Source organism: Saccopteryx bilineata, chromosome 9, assembly GCF_036850765.1.
Source record: "Saccopteryx bilineata isolate mSacBil1 chromosome 9, mSacBil1_pri_phased_curated, whole genome shotgun sequence".
NCBI classification, from domain to species: Eukaryota; Metazoa; Chordata; class Mammalia; order Chiroptera; family Emballonuridae; genus Saccopteryx; species Saccopteryx bilineata.
The window spans coordinates 54,807,871-54,830,200 of record NC_089498.1 but is presented as its reverse complement, the minus strand read 5'-3'; the positions used below and the strand labels follow the sequence as shown (position 1 = coordinate 54,830,200).

General features: G+C 34.0%; 1 protein-coding gene across 1 annotated transcript in view; it reads left to right on the top strand.

Moving 5' to 3' along the window:
• Window positions 1-22,330, top strand: part of PCDH15 (protocadherin related 15) — a 1,080,236-nt gene that overhangs the window by 492,101 nt on the left and 565,805 nt on the right. The window contains exon 7 of the mRNA XM_066242956.1: window positions 12,748-12,858. Coding sequence (XP_066099053.1) covers window positions 12,748-12,858 — 111 coding nt within the window. The remainder of the gene's footprint in view (window positions 1-12,747; window positions 12,859-22,330) is intronic.

Genomic DNA, 22,330 nt, shown 5'->3' with positions numbered 1-22,330 from the left:
TCGTGAATTGAGTTTTTCATTTCTGTTTGATTTGTTTTTATAGTTTCAATTTCCTTGGTAATATATTCTTTGTGTTCATTGAGTTGTTTTCTGATCTCCCTATATTGCCTTTCTGTGTTTTCTTGTATATCTCTGAGTATTTTTAAGATTTCTATTTTAAATTCTCTGTCATTTAGCTCCAAGGCTTCCAATATGTTAAGTCTTTTCTCCATAGATTTTTCCACATCTATTTGTGTTACCTCTCTTTCTTTTGTATCCATAATATTCGATTTCCTCTTTCTTATCGGCATCTGAGGGTGGTCTTATTGATAGCACACAGGCGGACTTCCTTGCGGTTTGAAAGAACGTCCCTGTGGTCGATTCCTCCACACCCTCGTCTCTCAGATTCAAGTGATAACAGTCCTTTCGCTATCAGTTTGTGTGGAACTCCGGAATGCTCCGAGGATAAATTTTTCTGTTTCTAGTTGATAAATTTGTTGTGATTTAGGGGAGAGCTGTCGGACGCGCTGCTTACGGCGCCATTTCCGTGACGTCCTTTAATCCATTTTGAATGTATTCTTTTGTGATTGGTATAAGAAGGTAGGCCAGTTTTATATTTTTTTTATGTATCTGTCCATTTTTTTCAATACCATTTATTGAATAATGAGATCTTTACCCCATTGTATGTTCTTGCTTTTTTTGTCAAATATTAATTGACCTTAAAGGTTTGGGCTTATTTTTGGGCTCTCTATTCTGTTCCATTGGTTTACAAGTATGGTTTTATGCCAGTACTATGCTCTTTTCATTACAATGGCCTTGTAGTATAGTTTGATATCAAGTACTATTATCCCCCAACTTTGTTCTTTATTCTCAAGATTGTTGTGACTATTCAGTGTCTTTTATGGTCTAATATAAATTACTGGAACATTTATTCTAATTTATTGAAATATGTTTTTGGTATCCTGATAGAAATTGTACTGAATCCAGAGATTTCTTTAGAGAAGATAGACATTTTAATGATATTAATTTTTTCTTTTAACATTGTATATTCTGCTCACAAAAACTAGGGGACAAGGAAACATGCAGATACTCCAGTACTTTCAACCTTTTGTATAGTGCATTTCCAGCAGTGAAATAAAAGCTGGTTTTGCATCTCATTTCCATAACAACTTTCTTTGATTTGTCATTTGTTTTTCTGATATTCTTGTTTAATAATAAAAAATGCTTATTTTATCGCTTCATACTCGTTTTGAAATGACCCCTAATTTATGTGAGCAGTATATTTTCACTTATTAGTATTTTCCTCAAATTCTTTCTTCAGTATCTTATAATTTTCCAAAAACAGATCTTTTACATTCTTGGTTAAAATTATTTCTATTTATTTTATTTACTTTTTTTAAAGCAATTGTGAATAGGATTGTTTCTTAATTCTGTGTTGATCATTATTGGTATATACAAATACAACTGATTTCTGGATATTTATTTTGTATTTTGCTTCTTTACTAAGTTCATTTATTAGTTCTAGTACTTTTTGGTGGAATCTTTAGGGTTCCCTATATACAGTATCATGTCATCTGCAAGTAATGGTAGTTTTACTTTTTTATTTTCCATTTGTAAGTCTTTTATTTCTTCTTGCTGTTTGAGTGCTCTGGCTAGGAGTTCCAATACTATGTTGAATAGGAGTGGTAAAAGTTTATATCCTGTCTTATTCTTGATCTGAAAACAAACACTTTTAGTTTTTGCCTATTAAGTATGTTGGTAGCTGTAGGTTTGTCATATATGGCTTTTATTGCATAAAGGTATACTCTCTCTAGTCTCACTTTGCTGAGAGTTTTGATCATAAATATGTACTGGATTTTATGAAATGCTTTTTATGCATCTATTGTTATGATTATGTAATTTTATACTTTATTTTTTTACATGATGTATCACATTTATTGATTTGCAGAATTATACAAATCTTTCATTACCAAGTAAAGCCACTTGATCTCAGTGTATAACCTTTGTAAAGTATTACTGGATCTGGTTATCTAATATTTTGTTGAGACTTTTAGTATCTATGTTCATCATGGATACTGCCTTATAATTTTATTTCATTGTAATAATCTTATCTGGTTTTAGAATTGATAATGCTGGCCATATACAATAATGTTGGGAGTCCTCTCTCTTAAATTTTTTGGAATAGTTTGAGAAGATAGGATTTGATTCTTCTTTGAATGTTTGGTAAAATTCACCTGTGAAACTCTCTAGTCCAGGACTTCTGTTGTTGGGAGTCTTTGTTTGTTTTCATTACTCCTTGTATTTCATTAATTGCAATCAATCAATTCAGATTTTTGATACAATTTTGGAAGACTATGTTTCTATAAATTTATCCATTTTATTCAGATTGTCCAATTTGTTAACATATATAAATAGTTGTTCATAATATTTTCTTAAATCTCTTACAGTTTTTTGGAGTCCGATGTTACTTCTCCTTTTTCACTTCTAATTTTACTTATTTGGTTACTCTCTCTTTTTTTCCTTTATGTGTCTCATTAAAGGTTCTTCAGTCTTGTTTATGTTGTCAAAGAACCAGCAGTTTGTTTCATTGATCTTTTGTATTGTTCTATTAGTATCTATTTTATTTGTTTCTGTTCTGATCCTTTTAATTTTATTATTTATTTATTTATTTATTTATTTTTTACAGTGACAGAGAGTCAGAGGGACAGATAGGGACAGACAGAAGAGAGATGAGAAGATTAGATTTTTATTGCAGCTCCTTAGTTGTTCATTGATTGCTTTCTCACATGTGTCTTGTTCAGGGGGCTACAGCATAATGAGTGACCCCTTGCTCAAGCCAACAACCTTGGGCTCAAAGAAGCAACCTTAGGCTTTAAGCTAGCAGTCTTTGGGTTCAAGCCAGCAACGATGGGATCATGTCTAATATCCCACAATCAAGCCAGTGATCCCTTACTCAAGCTGATGAGCCCATGCTCAAACCAAATGAGCTCACACTCTAGCTGGCAACCCTGAAATTTTGAACCTGGGTCCTCTGCGTCCCAGTCTGATGCTCTATCCACTGCACCACAGCTTGTAAGGCTGTTCTGATCTTTATTATTTCTTTTCTTCTACTCACTTTGGGCTTTGTTGTTATTTTTCAAGTTCCTTTAAATTAGGCCTATAATGCAATGAATATCCCACTTAGGACTGCTTTCACTGCATTCCATAGATTTTGGGATTTTGTGTTCTCATTTTCATTTATTTCAATGTGTCTTTTGATTTATTTCTTAATCTCACTGTTAACCCATTTATTGTTCAATAACAAGCCTTAGTGTGTTTTTCAGGGTTTTATTTATGATTGTGATTGATACTTGGCTTCATACCATTATGATCAGAAAAGATGCTTGATATGATTTTAATCTTAAATATATTGAGACTTGTTTTGTGTCCTAATATATGGTCTATCCTTAAAAAAGTGTTCTTTTTACATTTTGAAAGAATGTATACTCCCCTGCTTTGAGTGGAATGCTCTGTAGATATTAATTAAATCCTACTGATCTAGTTTGTCATTTAAGACCATAGTTTTCTTACTGATTTTCTGTCTGGAAGATATATTCATTAATGACAATGGGGTGTAAAAATTTCCTACGATGACTGTATTAATGTCAGTCTTTTTATTATTTCTATGAAAATATGCTTTGCATATTAGGTGCTTATATGTCAGGTGTATAAATGTTTACAAACATTATATCCTTTTGTTGGTTTGATCCTTTTACTATTAGGCATAGTCATTCCTCTCTTTTATATGATGTAAGCATTTTTACCGCAGTGTTTTTTTCTCATTTCCATTTGCATAAAATATCTTTTCCCATATCTTTATTTTAGTCTGTATCTTTCATTCTGATGGGGGTGTCTTGTAGACAGCATATATCCAGGTCTTGTTTTCTTGTCTCTTTAGGTATCCATTGGCCTGATTAGAGAATTTAAGCCAATTACATTTAAAGGGTTTATTAGTAGGCATGTATTTATTGCTATTTTATTCTTTATAACTGTTTCTCTTTATTTTTGTTTTTTTTTCTTTTTCTTCCTCTTTTTAAAGAAGAAATTTTAACATTCCTTATAATACTAGTTTGGTAGCGATAAACTCCTTTAACTTTTTCGTATATGGGTAGTTCTTTATTTCTGTTTTAATTTTAAATGACAACCTTGCTCGGTAAAGTAGTGTTGGCATTAGTTTCCTGCTTTTTATCACTTTGAATATTTTATGCCAAATTTTTCTGGCCTGAAATATGTCTGTTGATAAATCAGCTGACAGTCTAATGGGAGCTCCCATGTAGGTAACTGTCTTTTTTCTACTGTTTTTATGATTCTCTTTGTATCCTTATCCTTTGCCATTTTAATTATGTGTGTCTTAGTGGGGGCTTCATAGGGGTCATTTCATTTGGGACTCTCTACACTTCCTGAATTTGTGTATCTTTTTCTTCAACAGGTTAGGAAATTTTTCAGCCATTATTTCTTCAAACAGGTCATCAATTCCTTGCTCTCTCTCTCTCTCCTTCTGGTACTTCTAAGATATGGATATTGTCACATTTCATGTTGTCCCAAAGATACTATAAACTATTCTTATTTTTTATATTCTTTTTTTCTTTTTGTTGCTCTGATTGGGTGTTTTCTGCTACCTTATCTCCCAAATTACTGTTTCAATCCTCTGCTTACTTCAATGTACTGCCATTCTTTCTAGAGTATTCTTTATTTCAGATATTGTATTCTTTATTTATAACTGGATCTTTTTTGTGGTGTTTATATCTTTTTTATGCTTAGTATCTTTGCTGAAGTTCTCATTAAGTTTTTTGAGCATCTTTATGACCTTTTTTTGTAAACTCTGTAGCTAGTACATTGTTTTCCATTGTTTGCTTTCATTTCATTTAGCTTTTTCTGGAGATTTCTTCTGCTCTTTCATTTGTGACATGTTTCTTTATCTCCTCATTTGGGCTGATTCCTTGTATTTATTTCTATGCATAAGGATGATCTGCTATGACTCCCAGTCTTGGAATGGTGGGCTTATATAGTTGGTGTCTTGTGGAACACAGTAGCACAGTCTCCTTGATCACCAGAATAGGCTGCTTCAGCAATATCTTTTATGTAGGTTATGTTGGCTCTCCTGTGTAATTCAGTGTTAGTTGGTATTGGCCCATTAATATGTGAGGTTGACCCTTAAGCTAGTTGAATGTAGATTGACCCCAACACAGTATGTAGGATGCTGTGCAGGTGCTGACAACATGAAGCAAAATTTGCCTCAGCAAGGCCTGGTGCCTGCAAAGCTCTCCTTTTGGATATGCCACTTGTAAAATTAATTGGATCCAGCTGTGATATTGTCTAAAGCGGGCCTCTGGGTACAGTGGTTATGGGGTTTCATGGGAAATACTCTGTTGCAGGCCAATGTCAGATTCAGCCTTTGACTGGCCCTAGGTAACCTATTTGGATCGACAAAGCAGTCCATAGTTTGTACAATAGTTGCCTTTCTGAGACTGGTAAGCACAGAAAAGACAAATGTGCACCAAGGCTAGCTTTTACCAACAGCAGGTCCACGGGCATGTCATCAAATGTTCCAAAGCACCGCAAGATCTGCCTCTGCCTGATAAGCTCAGTCATCCAAAGAATCTCTGGCAATGCTCCGGTTGTATGAGATGTGTTCTCAGTTAGCCACCAGGTAGGGATGAGGGGTGTTCATCAGGTTGAGGCAGATTCAAACTTACTTCTAGAGTTGAATCTGAGGCCACTCAGCAAATGTCCCAAAATATACCAAGTCTAGCTGCTACCTGCTGTGTGCCTACATAGGTTTGTGGTGTTATACAAACTGAGGAAGTCATCAGTGTGAGGCCAGCAGTATTTATCAGGGCCAAACAGACCAAGATTTGGCTGTGTGAAGGGAAGGCTCTGCACTGATTAGGTATGTGAGAGAAAAATGGCTCCCATTTTAGAGCCACGCAACTCAATCTATCAATGATTCTACAAGAGCAGGGCCTCCAGCAGTAAGGAGGGTTGGGCTAGAGGATCTCCCAAGAGAGAGATAGCAGTCAAACTTGGGGTAAAGTAGGAGAAATGCTCCCCTTCTTCCAAAGCCACACAATTCAGTCTGTCCCAGATTTTATCCAGACCTTAGCAAGACAGGACCATCAGAAATTGAGAGTATGGGGCCACCTACACCCAGAACATGGGGTTAGCAAATCTTCAGTGAGGGGGAGGCACCATTCAGATTCATTGAAAAGTGAGGGGAATGACCCCTAGCAGAAAGCCATACAACTCAGTCACTGAAACACACTTAGTCAGCCCAGACTCCTCAGCAGAGCATGAACTGCTGATTGTGGAGCAACAGAGATTCCAGAGGCTGGAGCTATTGCATTTCCTCAGGGTAATGCCATATGGGAGGTGGGGAATGCTTTACCCAAGAAAGACTTCATCTGTGGTGTCAGAGAATAACTCATCACAAGGTCCTAGCAGCTGTCCCTTCAGCTCTCTCCACAGAACCATAAACCCCAGTCTCTTCTCATACAAATTCAATTCTATCTTTTCTCTGGCCAGGGTGAGTGGCTGCAACCAAGATTTTGTGGATTGGCCCTTTAAGAGGGACCTGTTTCTTTAGCAGACTCTTATCTCTTATCTGGCAGACAGAATCTCTGCTGATTTCCACAGCCAGATGTTATGTGGGCTGGGCAGCCCAAAATTCAGTTAAGATCCTACACTCTTTAGGGAGAAACCCTGAAGCTGAGATATCCCTCTGGAATCCCAGTAACCACTGGTGGGAGTAGGGTCATCCCTTTTCTTGTCTATATACACAAATATCAATGTGGCTTCTTCAGTAAATCCTTGGTTATAGACTTTTATTTAGCTAGTCTTCAATTGGTTATTCAGGTTTATTATTTTATGTTTTAGTCGCAGTTACAGTTTGGCCTTGGGAGGAAATAGGCACTGACTGTAACATCCCCCTACTCCACTGCCATCTTAGATCTCCAATTTGGACAGAGTTTATAAGTAGACTTTTTTTTTCTTTTCTCTCTGGTTTATTTTCTTCCCAATATTCTTGCCTCCCTTTTCATCAATTTTAGTTGTCCTAAAATCTATATCCTGCTTTTTCAGGTCAGAAAGTCTTCAGGCTTTCTATCAGTTTTAATTGCCCCCTGAAGTGCTAACTTCAGCATTCCCTCAGGTTAGCTACATAAAACAGGAAATCACTCACATTATCTCTTCTCTCAAGTATCTGATTTCTTCCAGAATATGCCTTCTTTGTTTACCTCTCCAGGGATGTCAAGTATTTTTTTTTGTTTGTTTGTCCTTAGTATTTTGTCTAGTTTGTAGGTATTATTAATGGAAAGATTGAGTTGAAATAGGAATTCATCAGTCACATAAAAGCAGAACAATTAATTTGAAATAAATTGCTTCTTACAATAAATCCTTGGAAACTAGCACTTTTATTCATTTTTATTGTACTTTCCTAACCATTTTGAAACATTTTGGTTTTCCAAAATATTGGGCAACAATAACAATGATAGAAGCATCTCAAAAGTTTAACAAGAACGACAAAGATACACATTTATTTTATCCACAACTGTGGATCTGCATTGAAAAGCTGTCAGCTAGTTTTCCACTGGCACTATTTTGTAATCAGAAACACTGACATTTCAGATCTACTTTCAGGATATTTTCTCTATTAAAAAAGAGAAAAATAAAGAAAGTATTGAAAAAGTTTGGGAACTTGAGGCATATATTTATTTCACTATATAAAAAAGGGGGATGTCTTTTTAATAAAAGAACATATATGAGAATACCCTCAAATGTGTTTCTAAATATCAGAGAAGTATAAAATGTAATATTACTTTAAATTTTATGAAGACTCAGAAAACATAGCAATTATCAATTATAATTATGTCATCACCAACCCTTTAGATGTATTATGGAATAGCATAATGTACTATGTATACATATGTGTAATATATATATTAAGTTGTCTATATCTATATGACAAGCTATCACAAACTTAGTGGCTGAAACAAAACACACTTATTTCTCACAATCTCTGTCCATTAAGATTCTAAGAACAGTCTAGCTGACTCTCTGTTTAGGCTTTCATAAGGTTGCAATCTAAGTGTTGAACAGATTAGTTGTCATATGGAGTGTTGATTAAAGAAGAATTCCCTTGCAAGTAAACTCAGATTTCTTTTAGAATGACTTTCTTTGTAATTGCAAGACAGAGAGCTTAGGCTTCTTGCTATCTGTTGGTATCTGTTGGCTGGAGACTGCTCTCAACTCTAAGTTTAATTATGGCAAACTGTTGTAAACCTTAAGTTTCTTGGCTACTTACTTTGTCAAAATGGCAAGGAAAGTATCCAAAACTAGTCTTTTTGCAAGATGGAATCCTATGTAACATAGTGGAGTCACAAGAGTGACAGTTTATTACCCACATGGAATCCTATTGGTTAGAAGATTATTGAGGACTTGCTCACAGTCAAGGGGAAGAAAGTACAAAAAGATAAGGCTACTTATCAGGAAGTAGAGTTAGAGAAGGCTTTCTTAAAAATCTATCTGTCTTACTTAATAAGACAGTTCAGCATGATTATCATCATTTTTTTATTTTTATTTTTCTGAAGTTGGAAACGGGGAGGCAGTCAGACAGACTCCCGCATGCACCCGACCGGAATCCACCCGGCATGCCCACCAGGGGGCGATGCTCTGCCCATCTGAGGCGTTGCTCGGTTGTGACCAGAGCCATTCTAGCGTCTGAGGCAGAGGCCATAGAGCAGTGGTTTTCAACCTTTCTAATTCTGTGACCCCGCAATACAGTTCCTCATGTTGTGGTGACACCAAACCAAAAAATAATTTTGGTGGCTACTTCATAACTGTAATTTTACTACAGTTATGATTCGGAATGTAAATACCTGATATGCATTATGTATTTTCTGATGGCTTTAGGCGACCCTGCTGGTGTCGCGACCCACAGGTTGAGAACCGCTGCCATAGAGCAATCCTCAACGCCCAGGCCAACTTTGCTCCAATGGAGCCTTGGCTGCCGAGGGGAAGAGAGAGATAGAGAGAAAGGAGAGAGGGAGGGGTGGAGAAGCAGATGGGCGCTTCTCCCGTGTGCCCTGGTCAGGAATTGAACCCAGGACTCCTGCACACCAGGCCAATGCTCTACCACTGAGCCAACCGGCCAGGGCCTTTAATATAATATAAATAGATTTACTTTGAAAAAAGTATTCTTATGTTTTTTAGTCAAACATATAACAAAGAGGAAATAATTTTTTTCTATTCTGGTCTTAATAGAGACTAAATTGAAGATGATTATTTGAACTATTAAGATCTTTGTTACCTTACCTATATTTTTCTTTATTATGTGGGGGAACAATTATACTAGGAGATGTAGAATGAGGAAAAGTCAGCATTTTTATTACCCCAAATTACAAAAGTTTAATTATGGCAAACTGTTGTAAACTCTTCACCAAAACAAAGGATTTTTTATTTTATCTAGGATTAACACACTAACAGTAAAATTGAGATTTTTGTTTGCTTTACCACTCTTTTTATTGAATTTTGTTTGAAATAAAGAAAGAATAAGTTTGGGGATAAAGAACTGCAGAACTTGATGTTATTTCTGAAGACAGTTCTTGTGGGGTTTGTGTATGATATCATATAAAAAGTATTTTATAAAACTTACACCTGGGGAAGCTTAGGCTTTTGCAGTAAGATTTATTCCGAGTTGAAATAGAAGGTTGTTCACTGGTTCCCAATGTCTTTTCATCCTCTTTCTCATCAAGGAAAAAGACCTGTCTTATCTTTAGTTAACCTAGTATAAAAATCAAAGTCCAGGTATTCTGTGCCAAAGTTTAGCCTATATCAAAGCTCAGTCTAGTGCAGGTGCTGTTCAAAGTCTATACTTGCGTGATCATTTGGTGCCAGCCCATGCAGCATGACTGTTCTTTACAGGGAAAGAGCTTCCCAAGCAAGAAGACAAAAGGGCAAAAAAGTAAAAAAAAGACTTAGATTTCTGTTTATATATCATATTTGGTCGGGGAAGAATTAGCTTTTCTTTGAACTAACTGATCAGCTTCTTTAAAATTGCATGGGTTTGCATTGATTTCTTCAACTAACCAATCAGATCTTTCTTCTAACCTAGACTGACAAGCCGCTGTAGTCGCCATTCTGGCTTACATGGCACTTGCTTAAAGAACAAGCTCAGTAGCACACTGTCCCCCATTGCCCCCATAGTTTGGTTATATATATATTTTTTTTCCGGAGGGGCTGGAAAAATCTGTTTTTAATGGGCTCAGGTCAGGACTCAATCATGCAATGGGCTCTAAGGGCACAATGGATTCCTGAAATGTAAAATTGAACCTATGAATGCTTTTACCTCTTTCCAAGTTAAACTAAAAGAGATAGTAAAGCATCTTACTGAAGCAGGCCTTCTAGTTATGGTAAATATAATGTCCAACTCCTTTTTTTTCTTCATTAATATCTAGTTAACTGTCTATGCTAACAAACTGAAACATTTAAAACAAAAGCATTTGCTCAGTTTTCAATTTTTTTTTTTATTCTTCCTCTCTTTGGAGACATACCAGGAGGGTACTCCTTTTTTTTTTTTTGCTTAGAGGAAATTGCTTTTACTGACTAATGATGTGAGCTCAAAGACCAAGCTCATGTCACCATTGCTCCAGTGACTGGAGAAAAATCTGTTTAAATGCGTTTAGGTGAAATACCTATTAGTCTGAGTCCTTGAGTGACATCAGCAGAGTTTACTTTTTGGACGTGTTAGTTTTGATCTGTAGAGCAAGTAAGAAATAAAAATTTGTTTTTTTGGTTTTCGTTTTTTTGGTTTTTTGTGTTTTTTTTTTGTTTTTTTTTAGCAAGGGAGACAGAGACAGAGAGAGAGAGACAGATAGGGACAGACAGAAAGGGAGAGAGATGAGGAGCATCAGTTCTTCATTGCAGCAATTTAGTTGTTCATTAATTGCTTTCTCATATGTGCCTTGACCTGGGGTGACTCCAGCTGAGTCAGTAATCCCTTGTTCAAGCCAGTGACCTTGAGCTTCAAGCCACTGACCATGGGGTCATGTCTATTATTCCACGCTCAAGCCAGCAACACTATGCTCAAGCTGGCAATGTTGAGGTTTTGAACCTGGGTCCTCAGTATCCCAGGCCAATGTTTTATCTACTGTACCACTGCATGATCAAGCAGAAATAAAATTTTTTTATATTAAACCAGGGGTAGTCAACCTTTTTATACCTACCGCCCACTTTTGTATCTCTGTTAGTAGTAAAATTTTCTAACCGCCCACCGGTTCCACAGTAATGGTGATTTATAAAGTAGGGAAGTAACTTTACTTTATAAAATTTATAAAGCAGAGTTACAACAAGTTAAAGCATATAATAATAATTACTTACCAAGTATTTTATGTCGGATTTTTCTCTGTTTGGTAAAATAAATCTTTATAAAACAACTTACTATAGTTAAATCTATCTTTTAATTTATACTTTGGTTGTTCTGCTACTGCCCACCATGAAAGCTGGAACACCCACTAGTGGGGGGTAGGGACCAGATTGACTACCTCTGTATTAAACCATTGATATTGGAGTTCTGTTTCTGTATTATACCCTATTCTTTCTTGACTGATATAATGAGAAAAATATTTAGTGAATGTTTATTTATTAATGTCTTTTAGACAATGAACTAGAAGAATTTTTACTATGCTTATCATAGGTATAGTGAAATACTATTTTTATGCCTTCATAGTAATACAAAGTAAGACCATCTAAAATAAATTGAACTAATTAGATTGTTCAAAAATAAAAGAGGAGAAAAACTCTTTAAAATAGATTAGAATTTGTTACTACATGCTCTGCAGAAATTTTTATTTTGGGGGATTTATCTTATACCAAAAAAATGCAATTATAATATGTATTATTCTGATGTTTTATATTCCATTGTTAAATCAGATTAATAAAACTATTTATAGAATATATTATTATATCAGTTTTCTTATCTAACTCTTCTATGGTAGAATGATGTGACATTATTTTATGTGTTTGTGCCTAAAGTACTAAAGAGGGAATGGATGACATATCCCTGAAAGCCATCTCCAGTGGACTAAGAAATCAGCACAGCATTTTCATTAATGTCCACTGACACTCAGGAAAACACTGAGGATGTTTATGCATGGGCTTGCATGGGTAGCTTATCCCTTGTAGGTATTGGAATGGTGTTTTTGCGTGTGACAGTAGCTTTTATTAACTCATCCTAAGTAGATTGTCCTTCTTTTGTAATTTCTTTTAGGCTTGAGAGAATTGAGAAAAAAATAAGCCATGATTTTTCTTCTAATGTATAAACATGTAATAGAATTTAGTTTTCTGAGTTAAGAAATTGAAAGCATGGTTTAAATACAGAAGGTTTTTAAACAAATCATCATCCTGATACACTATTATATAAAAATCAAAATTCACATGTCATATATTATTAAAACCTTTTAGGCTAAGTAAAATGATATTGCTTACGCTTAGGTAGGTTAGTATCTTATACTTTTATTATGATTTTACAGGATGTATTTTATCATAACAGTCTGATGACAATAAATTAATATTATTCTTATTTTACAATAAAGACTCTTATTTAATTAGTTAATTATCTAAGGTTTTTCTTTACGTAAAACTTTAAACTTTCAAGAGTATTAAACTACAATATTGAATTCTCTGTTTTATCTTATATTCAAATGATTTCTAATCTGTATCTTAACCTATTTTCAGGCATCCAATGAAACCTTTGAAATTCCCCTTATGTTGACTGGGAATGTAGTGTTAAGGAAGAGGCTCAACTATGAAGATAAGACACGCTACTTTGTCATCATTCAAGCTAATGTGAGTATTCAATTCTTCTTACTTTTCCCCCATGAACTTATGAAGTAAAGAGTTCATTTAAAATGTGTACATGTAATTTGCAGTCTTAACAAGGTAGCTCTGCTCTCAGTATAGTTTATATATTTTAGTCTTCTACATGGGAAATGCGATGGAATAGGATGTGAAGATTATTTCCATCACTGTAATCTTCACTCTCTGAATGACTTGTGCCCACTCTTCAATAATTGGTATTTAGCTCATACTGAAGTATTTCTCAAAGCATGACCCACCAAAAACTGAAGCACAAGCACTTTTGGAGCATATTAAAAATGCAGATTGCTTGACCAAACGTCAACCCTTCTGAATTAAAATTTCAGAGATTTTAAGAGGAAGACCTGCATTTTTTTATTAGCTTTCCAAGGGCTTCCAAAGTACACTAAAGTGTAAAGAATCACTGAGTTGGTAATCTTTTCCCTCAAGACTTTCATTTATTTAGTAATTGTTCACTAAATATTAATTACTATGATGACTATAACCTTGATATATGGACAGTAGTAACAAAAGCCTGAAAAACAGTTACTTTTATCACTTTGACATATTATTATTTTTTTATTATTATTATTATTTTAATAAAACCCTTAGATTGATGTAGTTTGAGGGTTGGTTTGATAGCTCAAGTGTATTACCAAAATTGGCTACCTTCTATCCTTAAATTCTTGCCCAAAGAATGTTAAAGAAGTCTGTATATAGCCCTGGCTGGTTGGCTCAGTGGTAGAGCATTGGCCTGGCATGCAGGAATGCTGGGTTCGATTCCCGGCCAGGGCACACAGGAGAAGCACCCATCTGCTTCTCCACCCCTCCCCCTCTCCTTCCTCTCTGCCTCTCTCTTCCCCTCCCACAGCCAAGGCTCCATTGGAGCAAAGTTGACCCGGGTGCTGGGGATGGCTCCATGGCCTCTGCCTCAGGCACTAGAATGGCTCTGGTTGCAACAGAGCAACGCCCCAGATGGGCAGAGCATCGCCCCCTGGTGGGCATGCTGGGTGAATCACGGTCAGGCGCATGCGGGAATATGTCTGACTGCCTCCCCATTTCCAAGTTCAGAAAAATACAAAAAAAAAAAAAAAAAAAAGAAGTCTGTATACAGTAAATGAAAATGATATAACCATTTATGAATGATGGCAAATATAGTTTCATCTCTAGGGGTTGAGCACACCAATGACCTAAAAAAAAATATTGGCACTAAAAAGAATGGGGCTAGCATATGGAAAAAAAAATAACAGGACTAGCTACAGATAGCTTTAAACATTGAAAAAGTCCCATAGCAAGTGATAGGATGGCCCTATTCTGAAAAGACAGTGAGAATCTGAGGTTATTTTGTACCTTTAACAACCCCTATGCATTGTAGTCTTATTCATAGAGCAGCACAGAATAACAGTAGGGAGAAGCAAAAGGAAAGTATCCTCTATCAGCTATTCTGATACAGTGGCCACCCCAAGCTGCCATTTCTCTTTCTGTGGTTAAGTTTCCTTCAATCAACCACAGCCTGTAAATATTAAATAAAAAATTATAGAAATAAACAATTCAGTGGACACTTCATAAGTTTTAATTGTGTACCATTCCAAGTAGCATGATGTCATGCTGTCTCGCTTTGTCCTGCCCAGGAAGTGAATCATCTTTTTGACCAATGTATCCATACTGTTTATTCTACCTATTGGTCACTTAGGAGCCATTTCATTATGACAGCATGGCAATGATTATAATCAACTAATTCTTATTTTACTTAATAATGACCCCAAATTATTCACATGTTTTTATTACAGTATAGTATCATAATTATTCTATTATTGGTTATTGTTTTTGATCTTGTATTGTGCAAAATTTATAAATTAAAAGTTATATATATAACTTTTTGTATATATATAATAGTAACTGGTTTGTTACTATTTGAGATTTTAGGGGTCCACTGGGAGACCTGGAATGTATTCCATAGATAAGGGGTGTCAGAAACCAAAATTCAACAGATTTGAAGAACTAATCAGCTTTATTAAGCAATTCATGAATGGCAACATCCCATCCAGCAAGTAGAAGGGTGCTTGGAGTGCTTGTATAAAATAAAAGGTTTTTATAGGAAGAAAGAAGGAGCAGAAAAGCTATTAGCAAAAGAAAAGAAAGAATTATTTTTAGGCTAGGACATCATCTTTTAGTGGGAAACAGAAAAGCTAGGGTTTTAACATGCAGAATGCCTCCTTCCTCCTTTGGAAAATAGAAAGAACCCATGTGACATATTACCTTACAGGTGCTTAATCAGAAAATTTCACAGATTGATTAAGATTGCATTTCTGGTGAAGGTCAAACTGCAGTTAGGTTGGTTAGTAAACTAGGTTTAGTATCATCGGTTTTAGCACGTGACAACATTTTGAGCCTTTTTGTTTATTTGTTTTTGTTTTCTTTTAACTAGGACAACTTGTATATGTAACAAGGTATCACTACATGGCTCTTTCCCTCCCTTTTTAGAAATATTTTATCAAAAAGGGGATGTGTGTGTGTGTGTGTGTGTGTGTGTGTGTGTCTGTTGGGATAGATATAGGTAGAAATCAAATTTTTGTAGCAAAATTTCGAGACTTTCATTGACAATTTATGTGGTTTGTTTTGTTTTGTTTTCAATTTGGTGTGTGGTGTCATGATGTAAAATGAAAGAAACAAGAGTGAAAAGTGAATATCAGAAAAAGTAAAGCAATAAGAAAGAAGTCTCTCAGATCTCCCCCCCAGAAATTACTGAAATATTTTTAAAATTTCTATGTAAGTAAATATGTGCACAAAAATAAAACAATTTCCTTTTTCTGATTCAGAATATCGATGAAACTTACAGAAATGTCATATTATTGTGGAATGTATTTGAAAGCTAGTTTTTACTGTGCTATTTAAAATGAACTAATTTGTTTTTAAAAAATAGAAGCTCACAGAAATCTAAACTTCTGTTTAATTTTAAATATTTATAAACAAAACTAGAACCATTTGTGTTTAATTTGCTAAACTACTCATAACTAGGGAGAGAGTGATAAGTTTTTATCATGTCAGAGATAAAATTATGAAACAGTATATACATAAGTCATTGAAAGAAAGGAATGGCATAGGTGAGAAGTGGAAAAATTTTAATTTATCTGTAAAAGTAATTTTTATATAAATTTAAAGTATATAGTACAAAATTTGAATTGTAACTGTAAGAGATTATATTTTACTGGTGCGTTTATAAATTTTCAGAATTACATATTTTTAAAAGTTACAGAATATACTGAAATTAGGATGTATTACAATTTATTTAACTAAGATTTTATTTGTTTTTGCATTTTGGTATGAAATTGACAGCTCCTCTCATGACTGCTATGAGAGGTAGTAAGTGCAGTGTAATGTGAATAACATCAACTCTAGAATAACAAAGTTTAGATTAAAATCCCAGTTCTGCCATTGACTAGCTGTCTGATTTTAGGCATAATCTATATCTCAGTTTTCTAACTGAAATGAGGATGTTAATAAAACAGGCCACATAGGGTTCTTGTCAGAATTAGCATGTTAACAAACAAAAAATAAACTCAGATGAATGTTTGGAGTATATTCTGATCTCATGACAGTATTACATAGATTGCTTAAGTATTGATACTTTTATTTAAAAATGGGTAATTAAAAAAATGAAATAACAACCCTAGCTTGAGGGTCAGTTGGTTAAAACATCATCCTGAAGCACAGAGGTTGCCAGTTCGATCCTTGGTCATGACACACAGAGGAACAGGTCAATGTTCCTCTCTCTCTCTCTCTCTCTCTCTCTCTCTCTCTATATATATATATATATATATATATATATATATATATATATCACCCTTCCTCTCTCTCTAAAATCAATAAAGTAAACATTTAAAAAATAACTGAAAAATGGGTAAATGTGTACATATATATATATATTCATACACATGTAATCTTAGTAGATAATACCATATTGATTTCCAGTGTTGCAACACATCACATTCCCACAAATTATGAAGAATAGTATCCATAACTCTACTTCTTATACATATATGTAACTTACTTAAGACTGTGAGTTTTTGAGGCTAAAAAGCTGGCTTATACTTGCTTAAGTTTTGATTGTAGGTATCTCTTCCCAACTTTGAGTTCAGTGACCTCGCATTTGTGGGCATTGTGGGAGAATTTAAAGCAGGGGTAGTCAACCTTTTTATACTCACCGCCCACTTTTGTATCTTTGTTAGTAGTAAAATTTTCTAACCGCCCACTGGTTCCACAATAATGGTGATTTATAAAGTAAGGAAGTAACTTTACTTTATAAAATTTATAAAGCAGAGTTACAGCAAGTTAAAGCATATAATAATAATTACCAAGTACTTTATGTCAGATTTTTGCTAAGTTTGGCAGAATAAATCTTTATAAAACAACTTACTATAGTTAAGTCTATCTTTTTATTTATACTTTGGTTGCTCTGATACTGCCCACTATGAAAGCTGGAACACCCACTAGTGGGCGGTAGGAACTAGGTTGACTACCACTGATTTATGGTAAGTGACAAATGCTACATCTCAAGAGCTTCTTGTCTCAGAGAGCTGGTTGTTAAGCATTTACTATTGTGTATATACCAATATCTATATAATTTAATTTTTGTGTTTATATAAGATAATGATATCATATATAAAATATCTTTCTCAATCTTTTGTATTTTTGAATACATTATTGACAGTATGTAAACCATGTACATTAAAAACTTCTGTGAGTTGTAAGGAGAGTTGAAATATGAGCAATCAATTTTGACTTTAAAGTAAATGTTATCTAAAAGGCTACAGGTCTGATGATAAATATTAAACATTACTCAGCTTTGACCTGGCTTTGCTTATAGTACACATATTTGATTGATTTACAAAAAGAATCATTCGAATTTTGTGAGAGGTTTTTATTTTACTTTATTTTATTTTTATCCATGTGAACATGTTATGTTCTTGAATAAGCTGGAAAAATTTTGGTTGACCAACTTTAAAAAACATGTCACTTGCTTCCTTGAAACTATTTGCAACATTACTACCCATTATTACTTTTTTTTCCATTAGGAATATACAATATGGAAATGGTTAATTATAGGGAAAAGAAGGAAAAATATAGAAAGGGAATATAAAATAAGTGTTTGCTGTCTTGTTCTTGTTAAAATTTCCAATACATTCTGTTGCCATGAACTACAATTTTGGTGTTATCCTAAGCCACAAAGGAATAAAACTCATCTCTATACATAGATTTTCTTCAAAGCAATTCTTTTATGACTTTTATCAGGAGGAAAATACTATGGTCTAATTACTTAAGAGCCCTTAAATAATTGTAAAAAAAAAAAAAGTTTACATTTTATTTCAAATCAAATTATACCAAGAATTTTTGAAGTATATATTTTATCATAGTGGGCTATTCTTTATTTTATCAAATATCAAAAATCTAGAGAAGAGATACTAGCTATCTTTAATAACAAAATGTAATTTTAAAAATATCAAATTATTGTTTCATTTTTTGGTCTGTATTTTCATTTAATAGCTATGCATAATTTAAAAAAGTGTGTAAACTTTAGGGACAGAAACTTCTTACCCCATTGCCTTCTAGGTTCTTTGGCTGGCATAATAAAACAGATTAACAGGAAGAAAACAAATTTAATTTTATGTATACAAGTGACATAAAAATATAAGACTAAAAGAAGTAAGCAGGCATCTTTTATAGCTTTAGACATAGAAATGGAAATTTATAAAGAATTAATAAAACAAAAGAGTTTGGTCTTGTAGCATTAAATTTGTGAGAACTAACAAGGTTTATTTACAGACTGCTGGGCCTTAAAATGCCTATTTCTAGTGATAAGAATACCTTCTATGTTCCTAGTACAGATAGGATACTTTTTTACAAGAGGGCTATATTTCCTGTTTTCAGTGGGGAAACACCCTGGGCCTGGAAGTAAAAATCACTTCTATACTTTTAGATTCAACCTATATAAACAGCCTTTCAAAAATAACCCCCACCCTTACTTGCCTACTTCCTGCTGATATGTGTAATACATATTAATTTTACACCCATTGTTTTTAGTTCTGCCGGTTTCTTCTGTGTATTCTAGGGAGGAGAACTGAAATGGAAGGATGGTGGTCAATGGTTTAATAAAAATCTGTTAACTGTGAAAGTAATGAAGATGTAAGCATGTGGACATAGAAACTATGGTACTGTCCTGTCTACTAGTATACATTAAATTTTTTTAAATAGGTAAATGTTTCAAATAAAAATAAAGTTAAGAGCAAAATTAGAAGACAACTCTGCTAAAGTGACTTATTTATACCAAGGCAATCTTTTTTTTTTTTTTCCGAGACAGAGAGAGAGTCAGAGAGAGGGATAGATAGGGACAGACAGACAGGAACGGAGAGAGATGATAAGCATCAATCATCAAGTGTTTTTTTTTTTTCATTGCAACACCTTAGTTGTTCATTGATTGCTTTCTCATATGTGCCTTGATGGGGAGGGGGCACAGCAGACCGAGTAACCCCTTGCTCAAGCCAGCGACCTTGGGTCCAAGCTGGTGAGCTTTGCTCAAACCAGATGAGCCAGCGCTCAAGCTGGCGAACTCAGGGTCTCGAACCTGGGTCCTCTGCATCCCAGTCCGATGCTCTATTTACTGCATCACCGCCTGGTCAGGCTATACCAAGGCAATCTTGTTGCTGCTATTTTCCTTTTTTAATATAGAAATTTAACAAATCAAGTTGCTAGGATAAGTTTTAAAATTTCAATTAGTGATATTCTACCTATCATTGGTGAACAGAAGCAAGACAAACAATTCTGAGGTCTTAGGTAACTGAGTTAGAGTCTAAGGACTTAGGGCAACTCTAATTCTGTTGATATACATATACATATATATATATATATATGTATTATTTTTCTCTTCTGTACTGCAAATACATGATAAGGTAATGAAAGAGTATTTAATATATGTATCTATGAATGAATTTGTAAATGTTTCTAGCCATTTTATTAAATTACAAACTACTGGAATACTGAGTATGTAAATGTTAGTTTCTTTATTTCAGGTCTCTTAAGGCATTGCCTCAAAAAATAAATCAGAACATTGACATGTGTGTCTCAGACTCATTTTAAATCCAGGTGACATATAATTTTACAGTATTAGTTAGAGTTCATATCTTTCCTGGTTCTACTCTAAACAATCAATATTAAACTTAATACACTTCTAAATACAGAGCAGGTACTGATTGAATTAGAAACTAGCATTTTTCTTTATTTTGATCAAGGAATAGTGTACAATTATATATACTTATGTTACAGGAATTCTTTCAATTGAAATAAAGTAATTGAAGTCATACTTATGAGACAGAGATGTTTTATTTCCTTAACATTATCATAGTTGAAATATTTTCAGTTTTATAAAAATGTGCTTTGTAAAAAGAGTTATTGTGTCAATGAGTTAGTTATCACTGAGCTATATATAAAAGTAATTTTCTTTGTAGTTCTACTAAGCATATATCTCTTTTAAATTTTTTTCTTGCAATGTATTGATGAAAATTGCTACTTATGTAGTAAGTAATTTATTCAAAAGCAATAGATATATTTGATATGACAGACAATATGTTATAGTATGATGCTGAAATGATGTATATTGTGTTGTCATCATATGGGGCCAGAGAATTGAGAACTTTCAGTCTAGATGCCAAAAGTTCAGGGACAGGGTTAATAACACCTCCTTGTGAGGCATGAACAAAACATTCCTGCTATCTCAAATTCTACATTCTGTTAAAATTCCTAATGTTTCCTTGATTCTGTGTTTAAGATATGTTTCTGCTTTTAAATTAATGCATGTCAGTTTGTATGCTTGGTGTTCTGTATTTCCTTTCATAACTGTGCTCAGAACTATGAAGCTAACTTAAGGTTTCACGTAATCAAATGTTTAATGTTAGCATATATATAAATAATATATGAAATAGTAATGCACATTGTGAAAACACAAATGCAATCTACTTAGGTAAATTTGAAAAGACATATATTCTTGCTTATCACATTTCCTAAATTAACATATATCATATTATTTATAAGTGTAGAAATTTTAAATTGTATCTTATTATTTTAAAAAAGAAAATAGAAATGAGAAAGTAAAATAGGAGAAAAAAAGAATTTTTAGTAGTTTTTAATATGTACTGTATTTTATACTGCAGTGAATGAAAATGTAAGCTTAATAGAAAGAATCACATAAAATATTTAGTCAAATCATTATATTTTATTTATACCACTCTCAATTTTAGCCAGAATAGTCTTGAGCAGTAATATTTTAATATAAAGAGCAATTTTTTTTTCATTTTGTTTATTCTTCCAGTTTCAGGGACTTTGCTTTAGACAAATTTTTAAGATCCAATTTGGTTTGAACTGGGAAAAGACCATCATAGATTAACAACACCTTCCATGAGTTCACACGTTAGAAGTGTGTGAGTCCTATTTTTATATCTCTTTATATTGTATATGTTGGTGACAAGTTTTGGGAATCTCTACGTATGTAAAAACTATGTTGGTACTTTTCATTATTAGATCTTTGCTCATAATAATGAAAGGGAGGCTGAGCAAGTGGTGGTGCAGTGGATAGAGCATAGGACTGGGACGCAGACGCCCGAGGTCACCAGCTTGAGTGCGAGCTCATCTGGTTTGAATAAGCTCACCAGCTTGAGCCCAAGGTTGCTGTCTTGAGCAAGGGGTCACTTGGTGGTCTTCTGTAGCCCCCCCCCCAGTCAACTAAGGTGCCACAGCGAAGAACTGATGCTTCTCATCTCTCTCCCTTCTTGTCTGTCTGTCCCTCTCTCTGTCTCTCTCTGTCTCTGTCACACACACACAGAAAATGTTATTTTAATTTTAAAAAATTTAAATAATGAAGGGGAACAGAATTTGTTATCTCAAATATGCCTCTTTGACATTAGTATTATTTTAGGTTGATTACTTTTTTAAAAATAGCAGAAAGTAAAGAAGCTCCAAAAGTACAAGTTTTCCCATTGCAAGAGCAATTTTCATTTATAAGAGATTGCTCCCTTTGTAAGGGAGTCTCCCTGTCTGGAATACAAGGCTGACAAAATCTTTAGAGAATTTGAATAACAACCATATCCTCACATTTACTGGGCTTTACCTGAAAAGGACACCTCTAAGCAATTGTAACTTCTTAGAATCCCAAAGAATGAAGAAATAAAATTTAAAAATTCTGATTTAGAAATTTGGAACACTAGGTTATTTTAATGATATCAGCAGACTACATGGAGACAAGTAATGCTCTTAGAATACTTTATAGTAAAAAAAAAATTATGTGAGATGTACAAAAGTATTTCTTTAATAAGAGTATAGCAGACCTGGTGGGTTTTCTTTTCTTTTCTTTACTTCTCTTCCCCCACCCAGGTATGTTCTTAAAATAAACTAAATTTATCTAATAAACCTAAAG